Source organism: Polypterus senegalus, chromosome 4 (genome assembly GCF_016835505.1).
Source record: "Polypterus senegalus isolate Bchr_013 chromosome 4, ASM1683550v1, whole genome shotgun sequence".
Taxonomy (NCBI): Eukaryota; Metazoa; Chordata; class Cladistia; order Polypteriformes; family Polypteridae; genus Polypterus; species Polypterus senegalus.
In genome coordinates this window covers 89,480,886-89,497,370 of record NC_053157.1, presented here as the reverse complement: position 1 = coordinate 89,497,370, position 16,485 = coordinate 89,480,886, and the positions used below count along the sequence as shown (strand labels likewise).

The 16,485-nt window shown below is 37.7% G+C and overlaps 1 protein-coding gene across 4 annotated transcripts in view; it reads right to left on the bottom strand.

Annotated features, from left to right (window-relative positions):
• acsl1a (acyl-CoA synthetase long chain family member 1a) overlaps positions 1 to 16,485 on the bottom strand; it is a 215,758-nt gene that overhangs the window by 7,189 nt on the left and 192,084 nt on the right. For all 4 annotated transcript variants that reach the window (XM_039751008.1, XM_039751011.1, XM_039751009.1 and 1 more), the window contains exons 19-20: positions 5,020 to 5,121; positions 3,238 to 3,309 (exon numbers count right to left, since the gene is read on the bottom strand). In XM_039751008.1, coding sequence (XP_039606942.1) covers positions 3,238 to 3,309; positions 5,020 to 5,121 — 174 coding nt within the window. The remainder of the gene's footprint in view (positions 1 to 3,237; positions 3,310 to 5,019; positions 5,122 to 16,485) is intronic.

Below are 16,485 nucleotides of genomic sequence, written 5' to 3'. Positions count from 1 at the left end.
CGGCTGTTACAGACACAAATGAAATGTATGTTTTATTGTATAATATTAACAATAAGAGCAGCTCACTACTCAAAAGTGTAAATCTGTTGGGGAGCTGGTTTCGAACTCACAAACTCTGGATTATAAGTCGGCAGTTCTAACCACAGCACCACGGAAGCTGCCGTACACACATTACACAGTTCATGTCTACATTTTGTCATTAATTACTAAAACATGAAAAACATTTCTGTTTTAATGATGTGTTTACATAGATTGTTGTAGACAGAAAACACACATCAAATTATTTTCCCTTAAAATTCTAGGTAGCTCACTCCCAGATAATCAATCAAGGCAGGAACTAGGTGAACTTCTGAGGTGGTGAGGGGATGGTATAGCAGGCTGCTTGGGCTTATCGATACATTTAGAAGACAAAAGGGGCTGACGGAGAGGTGCGAAGGGATTTAAGGTGGGCCGGATTTACAAGTTTTTTCACTGGCTCTGGTAATTCTAGTGTTAACAGCACCAGAACATAGATAGAAAAAGTGATAAATGGTAAGAGAAACAGTGATTTACACTCATATGAAAAAGTTTGGGAGCCCCTCTCAGCCTGCATAATAATTTACTCTACTTTCAACAAAAAAAAGATTAACAGTGGTATGTCTTTCATTTCCTAGGATCATCGGAGTACTGGGGTGTTTTCCAAACAAAGGTTTTTAGTGAAGCAGTATTTAGTTGTATGAAATTAAATCAAATGTGAAAAACTGACTGTGAAAAAATGTGGGTAACCTTGTAATTTTGCTGATTTGAATGCATGTAACTGCTCAATACTGATTACTTGCAACAACAAATTGGTTGGATTAGCTCGTTAAACATTGTACTTCATAGACAGGTGTGTCCAATCATGAGAAAAGGTATTTAAGGTGGTCAGTTGCAAGTTGTGCTTCCCTTTGACTCTCCTCTGAAGAGTGACAGCATTGGATCCTCAAAGCAACTCTCAAAAGATCTGAAAACAAAGATTGTTCAGTATCATGGTTTATGGCAGTGAAAAGCAACCTTTTTCGAGTTGCGGCGCTCTAAGTCCAAAAATTTTCTCTCACAGCGCACCTGAGGGACTGCCCATAAATAAAGCCGTGACAACACAATCTATGGACAATTGCCAATAAAAACAGTTAATTTTACAAGTTTGAAAGACATTTTATTAATAAAGGAATCAAAGGATAAATCTTAAATTTAATTAATGTGAACGTTGAGATTGTTTTTCAGCACATATGAGATTTATGCGAAGATCAATTTTCGAAAGACAGACGCACATTTCCTTGTCAAACATTTGAAGTCTCTCGCGTTTCTTAGACTTAATTTCCGTAAGCGTTCCGTTATCTGTGTTTCCAACATAAAATATTTTTTTTAAAACATTATCTTTTTAATCAACCAAAAGTTCAAAAACACTAGCAATTTTAAATATTTTACAAAAGTTTTCGCGGTGCCCGTAGAAAATTCCATGGCGTAAAAAACCTGAAACCTTTAAACGGTCAGTTTCAACTGTAAGGAATGTAATCAGGAAATGGACAGCCACAAGCACAGTTGCTGTTAAATCCAGGACTAGCAGGCCAAGAAAAATACAGGAGCAGCACATGCGCAGGATTATGAGAATGGAAGATTAATTTTGGAACAAAGTGCTTTGGACTGATGAGACAAAAATTGAGTTATTTGGTCATAACAAAAAGCGCTTTGCATGGCAGATACCTACTGTCAAATTTGGTGGAGGCTCCATCATGCTGTGGGGCTGTGTGGCTAGTTCAGGGACTGGGGGCCCTTGTTAAAGTTGAGGGTTGGATGAATTCAACCCAATATTAACAATTTCTTCAGGATAATGATCAAGCATTAGACATAAAGTTGAAGTTACGCAGGGGTTGGATATTCCAACAAGACAATGACCCAAAACAGTTTGAAATCTACAAAGGCATTCATGCAGAGGGAGAAGTACAATGTTCTGGAATGGCCATCACAGTCCCCTGACTTGAATATCATCGAAAATCAATGGGATGATTTGAAGCAGGCTGTCCATGCTCGTCAGCCATCAAATTTAACTGAACTGGAGAGATTTTGTATGTAAGAATGGTCAAAAACACCTCCATTCAGAATCCAGACACTCATCAAAGGTTATAGGAGGCATCTAGAGGCTGTTGTATTTGCAAAAGGAGGCTCAACTAAGTATTGACGTAATACCTCTGTTGGGGTGCCCAAATGTATGCACCTGTCTAATTTTGTTATGATGCATATTGCATATTTTCTGTTTATGCAATAAACTTAATGTCACTGCTGAAATACTACTGTTTCCATAAGGCATGTCATATATTAAAAGGAAGTTGCTACTTTGAAAGCTCAGCCAATGATAAACAAAAATCCAAAAAATTAAGAGGGGTTACCAAACTTTTTTGTATGACTATAAGTGTTTGTGTAATATATTTAATGGCCTATGTACAAACAGGACCCTATGTAAGTTCAATGTATTCAGATGTAAAATAGATCGGCAGCTCGGAAACTAGCCAGTTGAGATGTACTACTTTACATATAAGAGGATACACATGCCACACTGGGCAAAAATGGAATGAGATTACAAAGAGGTGCACATCTCCTTCTGTGACCGACAGCACAAAGGTCTCCCTTTCTCATATTACCACATGTCATGGTCAATAAAAAAAACAATAGTACAGGAGGTTAAGTGTCTTGCTGTTTTTTGCATCACTGTGAAAAGGACAGAGTGACTGTGATTGAGCAAAAGATTGGGAAACGCATCTCTCTTTGTCCTATGGTACCAGATATACAGTGAGGGACAGTAAGAACAAGAGTACAGTAGAATCTCATGTCTTTCTATAAGGAAAGAAAAGAGGTCCAGTGATGCATTTTTGATTTGTTTTTGCATACCTAATGTGAACTTGCATAAGGTTCTACTGTATTTCAATGTTAAAACATGGCTGTTTGGAGAAATCTCACAGCTCAACACCTACCTGAGATAATTAGAGCAGGATGGAATAGAAAAGTTCTTAACACTAAAGAGTAAACAAATAGAGCTCACCTGAACTGGTATTAAAAGGTCAGTTATTATTAAGTACAGTTATTGTAACAATTCAGTTACATTTTAAAAAATAGTGTCATTCCATCTTACACCTGTTTTACTAAATAAATCCAAGGGAGACAGAGCAGCTATGAGAAGTGAGCACTTTCTGAATATTAAAGATTAACTGAATTAACACATACCTGTTCAAAAGACTTTAGTCCTGCACTTTTTCCAAGTCTACTTAAATCTTCCAATATTGCATTCTTTAACTCCTGTCAATATAAATGTTTCAATCAGATTTTAAAATAATTTTGCACCTCCATTTCAACAATTTTACAGTTAGTTAATTAACAAAAAAATCTACATCAACAGTTGAATAAACCAGATTTTTATGTAATCAAATTTTAATTGAAAGTAATTAGGAAAACAGGAAACATCAAAATCAATGTACTGTCAGTCAAAAAACTACATTCAAGATAAACAGTTAAAAATAGTAAAGAATTCCCTGGTGCCCACCCAAAACATGATGCAAGAGAAATCCCTAGAGGACAAAAAAATCTAAAGGCATTTTTCCACCGCAGAAACTCTGTTTTCAGGAACCAATGAGTTCCTGTACAATGTAGGCTCTGGGCCACTTGTGGTCTCTAGCCACTTGTGTATTGTGTTCCAACTGCACCACAGAAATGTAACCTTTATGCAAAATATGTGATGTGGTGCAAAGTACATGTGATTGACAGTCAATGGGAGACCTTATTCCTTCAAAGTGATCACACCTCCATGGGAGAGATCCCTATTTTGATACAGTCCATGGCACGGCACACCAAGGAAGCACATATAAAAAAAAAAAAGAAGTGGGGTGAAGTGCGGCACTCCATATTCATTAATGACTCTCCAAAGTACAAACTATATACATATTTGTAAAATGGTACCAGTCAACGAGTCAGAACATTTCATAACTCAAGCCCCACCCACGACAGTTAATGGCTAAACAAAAGGTTCATACCATTGAGTAGGAGCTAAAGCAAAAGTACCAGGAACTACAAATGGCCCTAGTTCCTATGGCAGGAATGCTACAAAAAGTCCCTTAGTTTAAAAAAAAAGTCTCTCTGGTGGGAACGTGCTTAATAAATATCATGCAGAGCTGGGGAAGAGGCATGTCAGAAAGCTAGGAAGACATACAGCAAAGCAGACAAATTAGTACTTAAGACTGTGACCAAGACGTTGACCAGCAGCCAATTTGCTTCCAACCAAATGTGCAGTGGGCTGGAACATCTGTATAATGGACCTAGATGATCTTTTCATCTGTGCATTACTGAAGGATCAAGACAGACTAGAAGGAAGGATATTCAGACATTTATAGGTAATGAATCAAGGGGTCCTAGCTAGAGGTTAGCACTTATATAACAGTAAACAAATTCAGAAAAGATAGATTCTGATGGATGAAAGTGAGCATAAGAGCATAGAGGTCAAGCAAAAGGAATGTATGAATCAAAAAGGGAATATTAACAGAAAGAATGAAGAACGTTTAAAGGACAATAGTGACAAAAAGTATCAATGGCCAAATGCATAGCATGAAATGTGCAAGGGTAAAGCATGGTTTATGTGCACACTGAAAAACTGAAAAAGCTGATAAGGGTAATTTATATAGGATGCATGCTGAACAGACCTTTGCACTGTTTTTCTTCACTCTTCAGTGGGATCATTTATGAATTTGTTCAATATTAAGTATAAATATAGTGACAAGTTACAACACTACATTGTAATTTTATGTGTATAATATTTCTTTATGCAAATGTTAAATCTAAGAAATTAAACACAGCAGTGGCATAGGTTATATTCCTACTCCTTTCACACCCTTCAGCAAAACTGGGAATAGTATATGCAAGAAAGCAAAGTGCAGAAATGCTGCAAAAAATATTGTATTTATGGACCAGATTTAAATAAAAATTTTGAAAGAAAAAACATAAAACCTTAAAGCTCACCTTTTGTTTACAGAGTTCTGCCATTGAACTTTCAAACCCCTTCTTCTTAGCCCACTCAGGAAAAACCTCAAAATCTGGTACAACAATTGCTACAAGGCACGCCTGAATGAAAAAAGTTAAATTATGTGAAATCTGCTTATTCAAAAGAAATATACTACTACTACTACTACTACTACTACTACTACTACTACATCATTTTCACAAGGCAACAGGCTGACATCATCATTTGGAAGGCTCATATGCAGATATACTAAGCCACATCTATACCAGTATTCTGAATATGGTTGCAGCACTCTATTGCCAATGACAGTATTAATCTGGGAATGGTGCATGCAATGTGATTATACCAGAAGAAACAACACACTGCCAAACACAAAGAGACATGCATCTTCTTTTCTCTGCATTCTTTTTATTTTATTTGCAAAACAACTGATATACTAATTTTTTAACAAATCGTGCAAAATATATATATTTTTTAATCTTACAACAGATCCTACATTTAAATTTTATTCTGTTATTTTTTATTTAAAAGTACTGAAACTCATTTTTTTTAAACTATGACATTGCTGTTTGCTACAAAAAGTCTTAACAACAAAAAATCTAAACATGCTATTTGTGCCAGTTTTTAATCCACATAGTTATATTTTGTAGGGTGTCACACACGTGCGCATGGGGAGCCACGAAAAGACCTGATGAGCAGCGTAACATATTGTGCCAGGGGACCTTTCTTTCTCTTGTTCCCGCAGAGAGACAGAAACAACGCTGCCATAACTTCCCCGGAATCACTAAACCACATGCTGCCACATTCCATCCCGTCCTCTGGCAGTGCCATGCTGACAGTGACTAAGTCTGTCTGCATTCTCAGTACCATGCACCATAACAATGAGACTGGGAAAGATCGGAAAAAAAAAAGTTCAAACAACAACTCAAGTTTCAAATAATGACGCTTTCATGCATGTATGTGTGTGTGCATGTGCGAGAGAAGCTGAGATTTCATGTCATTCAAGTGGTTACTGGAATATAAAATAAACAATTTTTTTCAAAGGTACAGCAAAACAAGTATGCTTTTATTCAAGAATAAAACTGAATAAAAAAAATTTAAAGCGACAACAAGAAACCAAGACGACATGGTTCACCAGCATATGTATGTCTGCTTATATCCCTTCAGTGAGATCTTTGACAGGTAGCAAAAATTTACACCGGGTGTTACGGACTGAAATTAAATGTATATTTTTATTATATAATAGTAATAATAATAGTAACTCACTTCTCAAAATGGGAATAAACTGGACTCAAACTCACCACCTCTTGATTACGATGCAGCAGTTCTTACACTGCATCAGCCAAACTGACACATCGGCTGATATTTGGGCTTGGGTTTTTACTCATTGACAGCAACATGTAAATTTATGATTTTTTTTTTTCTTTGGTTATATTCTTGAATAAAAGCATACTTCTTTTGTTATACCTTTTGTGAAAATGTTTATTTGATATTTGGACTCCAGTCTTCACACATTATACACTTCACATTTGCATTTTGTCATTATTACAGTAAAATGAAACATTTTCTGTTTTAGTTATGTGTTCAACATTTTTTGCCTCACATTTCCTGTCACTCTACATTTATCCAGATCGCTGTAGACACGAAACACACATGAAATGTATGTATCCCAAATAACAAAATATTATTTACCCTATACAATTCCAAACACCTCACTGCTAAATAAAGAGACTTCAACATCTGATTTGACTTCAGCTGCCTCCATGGGTGGATGAGTGAGCAGGCTGCCTGCTGCCAGTGCTGATCAACACATTTGCAAGACTATGATGTTGATGAGGAGGTGCGAAGGAATTTAAGGTGGCCCTGCATTATGACCTTTTTTCATAGACTTCAGGGATTGTAGTGTTAAAGCATTAAAGGTGTCTAAATTAATTGCTTTGAGAACAGAGAGACAGATATCCAAGTACCAGACATTTTGCCACAACAATAAGTAGCCACTACACTGCAGGTCTGGGAACATTTAAATTTTAGTGTTCTATATTTCTGTACTTTTAGAAATACTAAACAAAAGCAGAGGTGGAAAAGACTGCTGATCTGCTTTTTAGTAAGAGCAGCACAAAAACCCGTAGATAAAGGATGACAATATGCTACTATGGCAGTAAAGCTGTGTCTATGGAGTTAAAGATTAATGCAGGACATTGTGTGATACAAGGTGCTTTGTTGCGTACATCATTATTGTCTGCAGGATTCCCTTGTCTAATCCTGGCTATACTATGATAGATAGTTTCTGTGCCATACAAGGTGTCACAGCTTCTCCAGGCATACATTTAAAATAAATGAAGCAAAAATAATACTGGAGTTTTACATTTTAAATTATTTTTGTGCCATTATTTTTAAGACTCATTTATCAGATAGGGTTAATTGACACACTGAGTAAGGCCTTGTTTTTTTTGCGTTCGTAGCGTCCGGTGAGTGCGGATCAAGCGCCGAGTGTTTTCTACACGTAGGAGTCAATGAGAGTGTTCACACGGGCTTTGGTGACGTGCGTTTGTCCGGTAGCGCGTTTATACGGCATCAAAAAGCGTTGCATGCAGCTTTTCTTGGCGTTCAAAACCCAACGCAAGGAAACCGCTTCTAGTTCGTTTTCTGCGCGTTTATTTTACGCTTCGGAGGACCGGATATTTTTATGTTTTCATATACAACATATATATTTTCATATTGCTTATTTTATTTTATTGTCTCATGTAATTTGTAAACCATGAACCTATTAATTTATGTTCTAATATAATATTTGATAACGATTATGTAGGGGGGGCAATCCATGGCGGAGGGGGCATTTCAGTGCATAACACCGGTGTAAGCGCACACTCGACTACTGTTTCCTTACCTCAAAGTGACATATTGGTTGATCGGCGTGCAATGTGGCATTGCACCAGCTGCAGCAGACAATCAAAAGTGGAAACCGACATCCGACAGTAATTAAAAAACTTGCGTGGAAATTTTCGCATTTCTTCATAAAGCACAAAAAAACTTCCTTTAACCCGACGTTGTGCAGTCAGAGGATGAACCCAGTAGTGGCGGCGATTTTTTCTCTCCCTACGCCCGTATACGAGTATTTTAAAACAAGAAGATTAATATCTAACATAGCAAAATGGTCCATATTGAAAGGAGGCACCTCAAATAAAACGACAAGGGCTTTCATATCCAGTTCCCGACACTGCCTCCACAGGTTAACACACAAACTACAATTTGGGCTGCAGGCTGGCGTTAGACAGAGACAAACGAATGCCGGTGTAGAAGTCAATCGATCGCCACCACAAAATGCAACATAAACGTCTAGGGCGTTCAGAGCAAGTTCATTTATCCAAAAACTTAACGCCCGTGTGAACAAGGCCTAACTGCAGCAAGAAAAAGCAGATGTGTCTCAAGAGTCATCTCTTGACCATCTGACCACACTTGTCTTCTAAAAAATAAACACATTTCTATATACCTGTACACACACAGTCAGTAAAAAAAAATTGAATAACCTATATTTATTCATATTTTGTTAAACGTTACACATTTTATTCACTGCAAAAATACTAAAATTAGAAGATCTAATTAAGATGTAGGTATATGTGATCTGATAAATGTTTGTGACATATTTTATTAGAAACAATCTCGATCATTCTAATCAGTCACTTATAGCAGACAACATATTATATTAGGGGGATATTTTACTTCCTCTAGTGTCAGTGACCTGCCCCAAGGGATTGTAATCCTAAACCAAAAGAGTTGCTACAGTATTCTACAGTAGCATGATATTTATTGCGGTATATGACTTATTGGACAGCCCTTTGTGTTACAGGAGGAGGATGACATTAAGAATATATCCAAGCTTTATCAATACTCTCTGAAGAAGAAGGGAGACAGAGCAGAGATGAAAGTGATGTATGTGTCAAAGGGCAATGTGTAGATAGATAGATAGATAGATAGATAGATACTTTATTAATCCCAAGGGGAAATTCACACACTTAACAAACCCATAAAGTTTGCTTCTGAAATTCTTATCTTCCCACGGCCATGTATGTTTTCAATCAGGAATATCAGAGATAATGAAAAAAAAATTCTGTAAGTGTAGAAAGTTTTATATGTATCATATAACCATTCTGGCTAAAAATGCAATTGCAATATGCTTTCAAAACAACAAATGTTTTTTTAAATTTTTAAACCTGTCTTGTATCTAATTTGTTTTTTTTTTATGTTTTTTTTATTCTATTTCTGTCCATTATTAAATGCAACTAAGAAGGCAAATTTAATATTTTCTGATGTAAAATTGACTAAAAAACCTTAAACCTTGAATCCCATTAAGCTGATTAGGGGTCAAATGTATATTGTAGACACATTCAACTTAAACAGATAACTAGTTCAGGTCATTTGTGGGCAGTTCTCTAGCAAAGCTGGAGTGAACTTTCAGAGAAAAACCTTGAATGTTTATCAGAGGTTGTTCAGTTATAATCATTGTAAAATTGCCTGTTTAAATTATTATAAGGTTTAGCATGGTTATTACACGATTGTTGTTTGCCATTTGTTTAATATTTCTTCTTAATTGCCATTCTGCCTTTTTTACACTTTGTACATGAAGCTTGTAGTGGTTAAATTAAAATAAAGAAAAAGAAAGCTCAAAGAGTTCATAAAAGTTTGACCTGCAGTGTATACATACATGTTTTTTTTTCTTTATAACTGTGTTAACCATACTTTGTCATCCCTGAGAAAGATCACACAACACTATACAGGATATACCACCCCTAGGATGTGACCCATTGAAATGGTACAAAATAAATCAATTAACACAACTACATGACCATGCCCTAAAAACAATATATTGTCAAGCATCGATTTACGGTTGATTGAGTTGAGGCCATTCATACTTATGGGCAAAATTTCTGCTAATTTTTGCTGTTTTGCTGATGAACAGGTGTGAAAAATAAATGAGCAGGTACTTTCCTTTTATGACTGATTTCTTCAATCCCACTACACTACCCAAGCTTTCCCTGTGAAGTATAGCTTAAATGCCCCAAAGCACTGACACATGAAGAAAGTGTGGTTCCCCCTTAGGGCCAGTTTATACTTCACGCTCAGAACGCATATGCATCATGGCTGCCACACGTTCCCAGCATTCATTTGACGCTCTTTCGGAGCGCGTTCTCAGAAATTAACACAACATGTGCGTGAGTTGCAGCACCACTGAAAAATTTGGGGGCACAGTGTGTTCACGTTGGAAAATGATATCAAAATCTCTGTTTACTATCAACATGTGACATCAAGCTGCTTTGGAGATCCTACAGGATTGATGTGCGTGCTTCGATGTTCGAAGTGGTGAAGCAAAATGCATTTGTGGCTGTTTTATATTCAAATGTCACATATTCCCCAATGTAATGGCACAATACGTTTTAAAGGCCTCACATACCATGTTCTGTGCGGTCTTTGTTGTTTTTCCTTTTTTTTTTTTTTTTGCACCTTCACAACAGCATCAGAATGTATGGCAGTATATTTACGTTACACAGGAAAAAAAAATATGGAGACAGTGTAAAGTAGAGTAGACCGTCGGATACGTCATCTTAAAACCAACCCATTTGTTAATTTTGTTAATTGGTACATGCTTCTGGGGCTTCCTCCTGAACTGATAGCAGCGGCAAGCAGCAATCGCCACACAGAACACATTAAATTTGTGATATTTCAACCCTCTGAACATTTAGAATGCTTCGAATTAAAATTGATATCACTTTCATGATGAAATGCATTGAAGTATGTATATTACATTTTACAGATAATCTGTATCTTCATTTAAATGATGAATACTGTTAATAATTACGCATTTTGGGGCTGCATGGTTGTGGAGTGGTAGCACTGCTGCTTTGCGGGGAGTCACGTCCTTGGTGCTCCATGCCTGGAGTTTGCACGTTTCCCTAGTGGGTTTCCACAGTGTGTTCCAGTTTCCTTCCAAAGGCATTAAGGTTTGGGGATTTGATGATGGTCCTGTATGTGTGTGCTTGTATTCACCATGCAATGAGCTGATTTCCTGTCCGGGGATTGTTTCTGCCATGCACCCGATGCTTGCTAGAATGGGCACATCTCTGGATTGATGGATGTAATCATTAAACATCCATCCTTTTCAGATATATCGTGGCAAGATGTCCTCGGAATTTAATGGATGTTTCAGGTAATTCACAACACAACGAAGCCGAACATTTTCTCACCATGATAATATCTCGCACTACCACCTGGTAGAATCTTCCAGTTTTACGTAAAGTAGACACGCAAGTATAAACAGTACACCACTTGCATAGCAGAAGCGTCTGCAGGAGCACACATCATGTGAAGTATAAACCTCGCCTTAAAGTTTCAGGAACACAGTTGCACAGCACTTCCAAACTGCTGCATGGGTTGGGGAGTGAGAGGCAAGATAACAGTTGAGTGGCAGTTCACAAAAACTGCACAGCACCCAGAAAAAAAGCTGCTGGACTTTTAATAATGGTTTGTGATGCTCGGTAAAAGCAGGTAAATTATGTGTACCGGTGACCCACACCAGATCCACAGAGCCACTATTGCAAAAATCTGTATACTTTGAGCCCGAAATGGAGCTTACTTGACACAGGCAAATGGCCCATTTCAAATAGAGACAAATTCGGCACATTACTGAACAAGAATAACAACAACATTTGATATCAGCAGAAAATATATCATCAAGAAATAGTGGACACTTTTTTGTTCAGAAACAGCTCCTCTTACCAGTAAATTTTAATGTTTAAAAATCTGATATTTTGAATTTATGGGCTCAATTAAAATTTCCAGTCTGCAATGTATCGACAGTCATATTCAGATTGGCCAGTCTCTGAATTCTTTCACAAATTAACAATTTCTCTGATTTTTTTTTTTTTTTACCTTTTTTAATATCAAAATGCACTTTTTACAACAACAATAAAAATCGTATGATTTTTGTAAATTGTAAACTCAGACAGATTTTTAATGGGTGCATTGAATGTTTTCTTTGTAATCAGATATTTTTTTATTATATAAAATTGGAGATTTCTTTTATCAACTGAAATCATACTTCTCATTTCTAAAGGTTTGTCAGAGACATTTAAGTATTCTGCTCTTTTGCTATTTCAAAAGCAATTTCTAACGAAATATAGCTGAGCACATTTTGGAGAAGAGTGTCTAACTTTCCATCACACTACAAGGCTTTTCCAGAGATGTTTAGCCCAAGACTTGATTTACTTAATCTTAGAAAGTCGCAGTGTACTTTTATTATTTCCAGGCTAGGTTTATTATCATCCCCAGTGACTCAGTCATACCAGTCTTCACAACAAAATCAAACAGGATTGATAACTCATAGGTGCAGATTCTTGTATCCTTGAGGGATAACAAGCAAAAAGTGAACACCTGGAGGTAAAATGCATATAATTCAACTCTGAGTACAGAATGAAAGCAGGTTCTTTGAATAAAACAAACAGAAGAGAGGATGATCTATCTGATGTCTAATGTTTGACATACCACAACAGAGACTGTGGCTAATTTAAACAGTATTTGGAAAGCCTTAGTATCAGCACCGGTGCAGTCACACAGGATGTTATTGGCTTTCAGAATGCAGTTAGCATGTTCTAGTTTAGAAATGTGAAAAAGTACTAAAAGTCTACATAGTCATTTAATGTGTTATGTGTTGTTAGTCCTAGTCATGCAATCTGACTTCCTTAAGATGACTAGATCAAGCAACCGCGGTTAAGTTTTACAGTCCCTCCAACTAGATATAGTAATTTAGTAAAATCAGCAGAACATTATACAAAGTTCCAATTTCCAGCTTTACTATTGGTAGAAAAAGCTTAGTGGATCACAACAATGAAAAAGACCAGTGACATCACTATCCTAGAAAATACTATGCAAGCCTAAGACAAAAAATGTTTAAATAGTAACAAATGGTAAATTCTTATCACCTAAATGTTCTGAGGTATTTCCCAAGTTAATTCATTCTATCCTGGGTTTAACCAATAATGAGAAAACTGCTTTCGCGTATCACCTTTCTCCAATAAAGCTGGCATTATAAAATATTCATTATAGTGTTGTCAGAGACGGCTGGGGAGGCGACCCAGCTGGGACGGCCAGGAGGACCGGAGGAGGGCTTGTGCATTCCCCAGACCGTGTGGAGGCGACCGTCCCGGTTGCTTTCGGGACCATGGGTAGGGAGCTTGGAAGCTTAAACCTGTAGGGGCCCGTGGTCACCACCAGAGGGCTCCCCGCTACCTTTGGAGCCCTGGACCTCAGCACTTCCACCACACCCAGAAGTGCTGGGGGGGAAGAAGACTGGGGACACCCAGAGTGCTTCCAGGTGCACAGCCGGCACTTCCGCCACACAGGGGAGTGTCGGGAAGCACCTGGAGCCCATCCGGGCTTGCAATAAAGGGGCCGCCTCCCTCCATTCGATGGCTGGAGTCAGGTGGAAGAGGACAGAGCTCGGAGGAGAGGAATGGAGGCAGATTAGAGACTGAGAGGCATAGTGAGAAGGCCTGGACTTAAAGGGGTGATTGGTGCAGTGGCACTGGGTCTGTGCACTTCTTATAATCTATACTAATAAAAGGCAAAGCCCTCATTCATTCATTCACTCACTCACTCACTCACTCACTCTCCAACTTCCTGTGTAGGTAGAAGGCTGAAATTTGGCAGGCTCATTCCTTACAGCTTACTTACAAAAGTTGGACAGGTTTCATTTCGAAATTCTACGCCTAATGGTCATAACTGGAAGGTATTTTTCTCCATTAACTGTAATGGAGTAGAGCTGCAAAGACGTAGGGGGCGGAGTTTCGTGTGACATCATCACGCCTCCCACGTAATCACGTGAACTGACTGTCAACGCAGTACGTAGAAAACCAGGAAGACCTCCAAAAGCGCTTAAAAAACATGCATTATATAATTGAGAAGGCAGCGAAACAATAAGAAGCGGCGAGTGACATATACTACCATATTCATGAGTGATGCTACCTCGAAAAGAAAGCAAGGTGTAAACCTAAACTTTAAATTAAGTTCATAGACAGGCTACCGCTGGCGTTTCACATGCCCACAGGTAATGCGGGATACAAGTTTAATGAGAGGACGGAGGATATAAACGAGTTTTGATCACTTTGTAACTAAGTTAAAATTGTAGGTGAAGGGGTGTGCTTATGCAAATTCCGAGACTGTGTTTGTGGGGATTGACAGTTAAGGCGGGTGGGGAGTCACGCCATCATCTCCCTCCCACCTCATTTCGCTCTGAGCTGAGCTCCGCGGCTAACGCCGTCTTCCGAAGCAACTTTGTCAGACTGCCACCAAATACTCACAGAAAAATCCACAAGTTAATACACACGCTGTCTCTATAGAGTTTTCCACACTGAATCCTCCAGGCACTACTTACAAAAGGTCACATTGACAATCGTGTTACGCTATTTTTAAAATCTTTCCTTTTCTTAGCACAAGCACAGCTGAGAAGCTTCGATGCATGTGCTCCATAACGCTGAAAAATAATGCATTTAATCACACTTTGCATTACAAGCAAAGGGAGCTTTTGTCAATGCATGATTTCCTGGTACACCGATTACATTGATCAGCGCATCCCGATTCATTTTACCCTCGCACCACCTTAGTTTGAGAAGAAGTATGAAAAATATGAGGTTAACACAGAAAAACAGATCACCAATTCAAGCTTTATGAATAATCGATTCGCCATCAATAATTGTTTTGGTAAAGCCATCCTCCTTCCATTTTATAATTTTTCCGCCACTAGCCATGATTAAATGAACGGTAAAAAGTAAGAGCGCGAGGGTGACTTATTTAGGCAGGAATATATATGATAGCAACACTCATGACAATGTCAATCATGTTACGTTATTATTAAAATGTTTCCTTTTCTTTTCATTACTTCTTTAGCACACTACTTCTCCGCTGTGAGTCGCGGGTATTTTGCTATATATATAATATATGAATTACCTCCAAAGAGCACTGAGACTTTTGATATCATGAACGTGTGTACAAAAGGGGTCTCCTGCCCAGCAAAAGTCGAGCAGCCAGCACGCGTGCATAGCTGTGCTGGCCTTTGAGACGCTGACTGCGCTTCTGCCTTAAGTCAAAGTGAGCACTTTTAATTTTTTTCATCCTCCCCCTGAGCTATAGCCCAGACAAGTGCAAACACGGACCCCTTTTCTACACCACGGCAAAATAATATTAAGGCGATTCACACTTTCTTTTGATACGATTATCAGGTCCTCAGCTCGGATTATGAACACACGACGAGTGGAGGACTGACAGTGCCATCACAGCCGATTAATGGCGGGACGTCTCACCAGTCTACACAAGACCCACCGCGACTGTCCTCAAAAGGCGATCATAACGTCAGCGAACACATCTCTCTATACTATATAAAAGAAAAAGGCAACTTTCCTTTCTTTACACCTTTTTCCTTTTATCCCAAACCAAAGCCTTTCTCTTAACACGCAGAGGACACAAAATAATTTTCTTTAATTGCCGGTAAGGCACATTACCAGAGGCACAAATTTGAACGCTCACATAGAAAATGTAATTTCTATACCACAGCCGTCGTGTAGCGCCTTTCAAAAGGGATCTACTACCGAGAGATGATCCATATACATTTTAGCTGCTGTTAGTTACTTACCTGTTTTGTTACACAGTCTTTAAAATGTAGTTTACCCAACCACTCCAGTAGTGCTCAATGTACCTGTACTTCTTAAAACGTTAATGTTTTACTGTTTAATAACTTATAGACTATATTTCATTATTTTTCCCTTGCACTCAGTGACCAAAGCTATACACACACATATAGACACATACAAACATACACACAAGTATATGTATGTGTATATATATGTATGTATGTGTCTATATGTGTATATATATATATATATATATATATATATATATATATATATATAGATAGATAGATAGATAGATAGATATGAGAACAACACTCATATCAATAACAAAACAATTACATTAACAATCATGTTACGTTATTTTTAAAATTTTTCCTTTTCTTTTTCGTACCTTCTTTAAAACACTACTTCTCCGCTGCGAAGCGCGGGTATTCTGCTAGTTGTAAATAAACGTGTGTGTGGTGAAACATTATGTCTGCCTGTCTGTGTCCGGGCTGTACCCCACAGTGTGTAACGTACTTTTTTAAAATAAGCACAGTAAGACCTCGGTTCACGACCATAATTAGTTCCAAAACTCTGGTCGTAAACCGATTTGGTTGTGAACCGAAGCAACTTCTCCCATAGGATTGTATTTAAATACAATTAATCCGTTCCAGACCATACGAACTGTATGTAAATATATAAGTTTTTAAGCACAAATATAGTTAATTAAACCATAGAATGCACAGCATAATAGTAAACTAAATGTAAAAACATTGAATAACACTGAAAAAACCTTGAACAACAGAG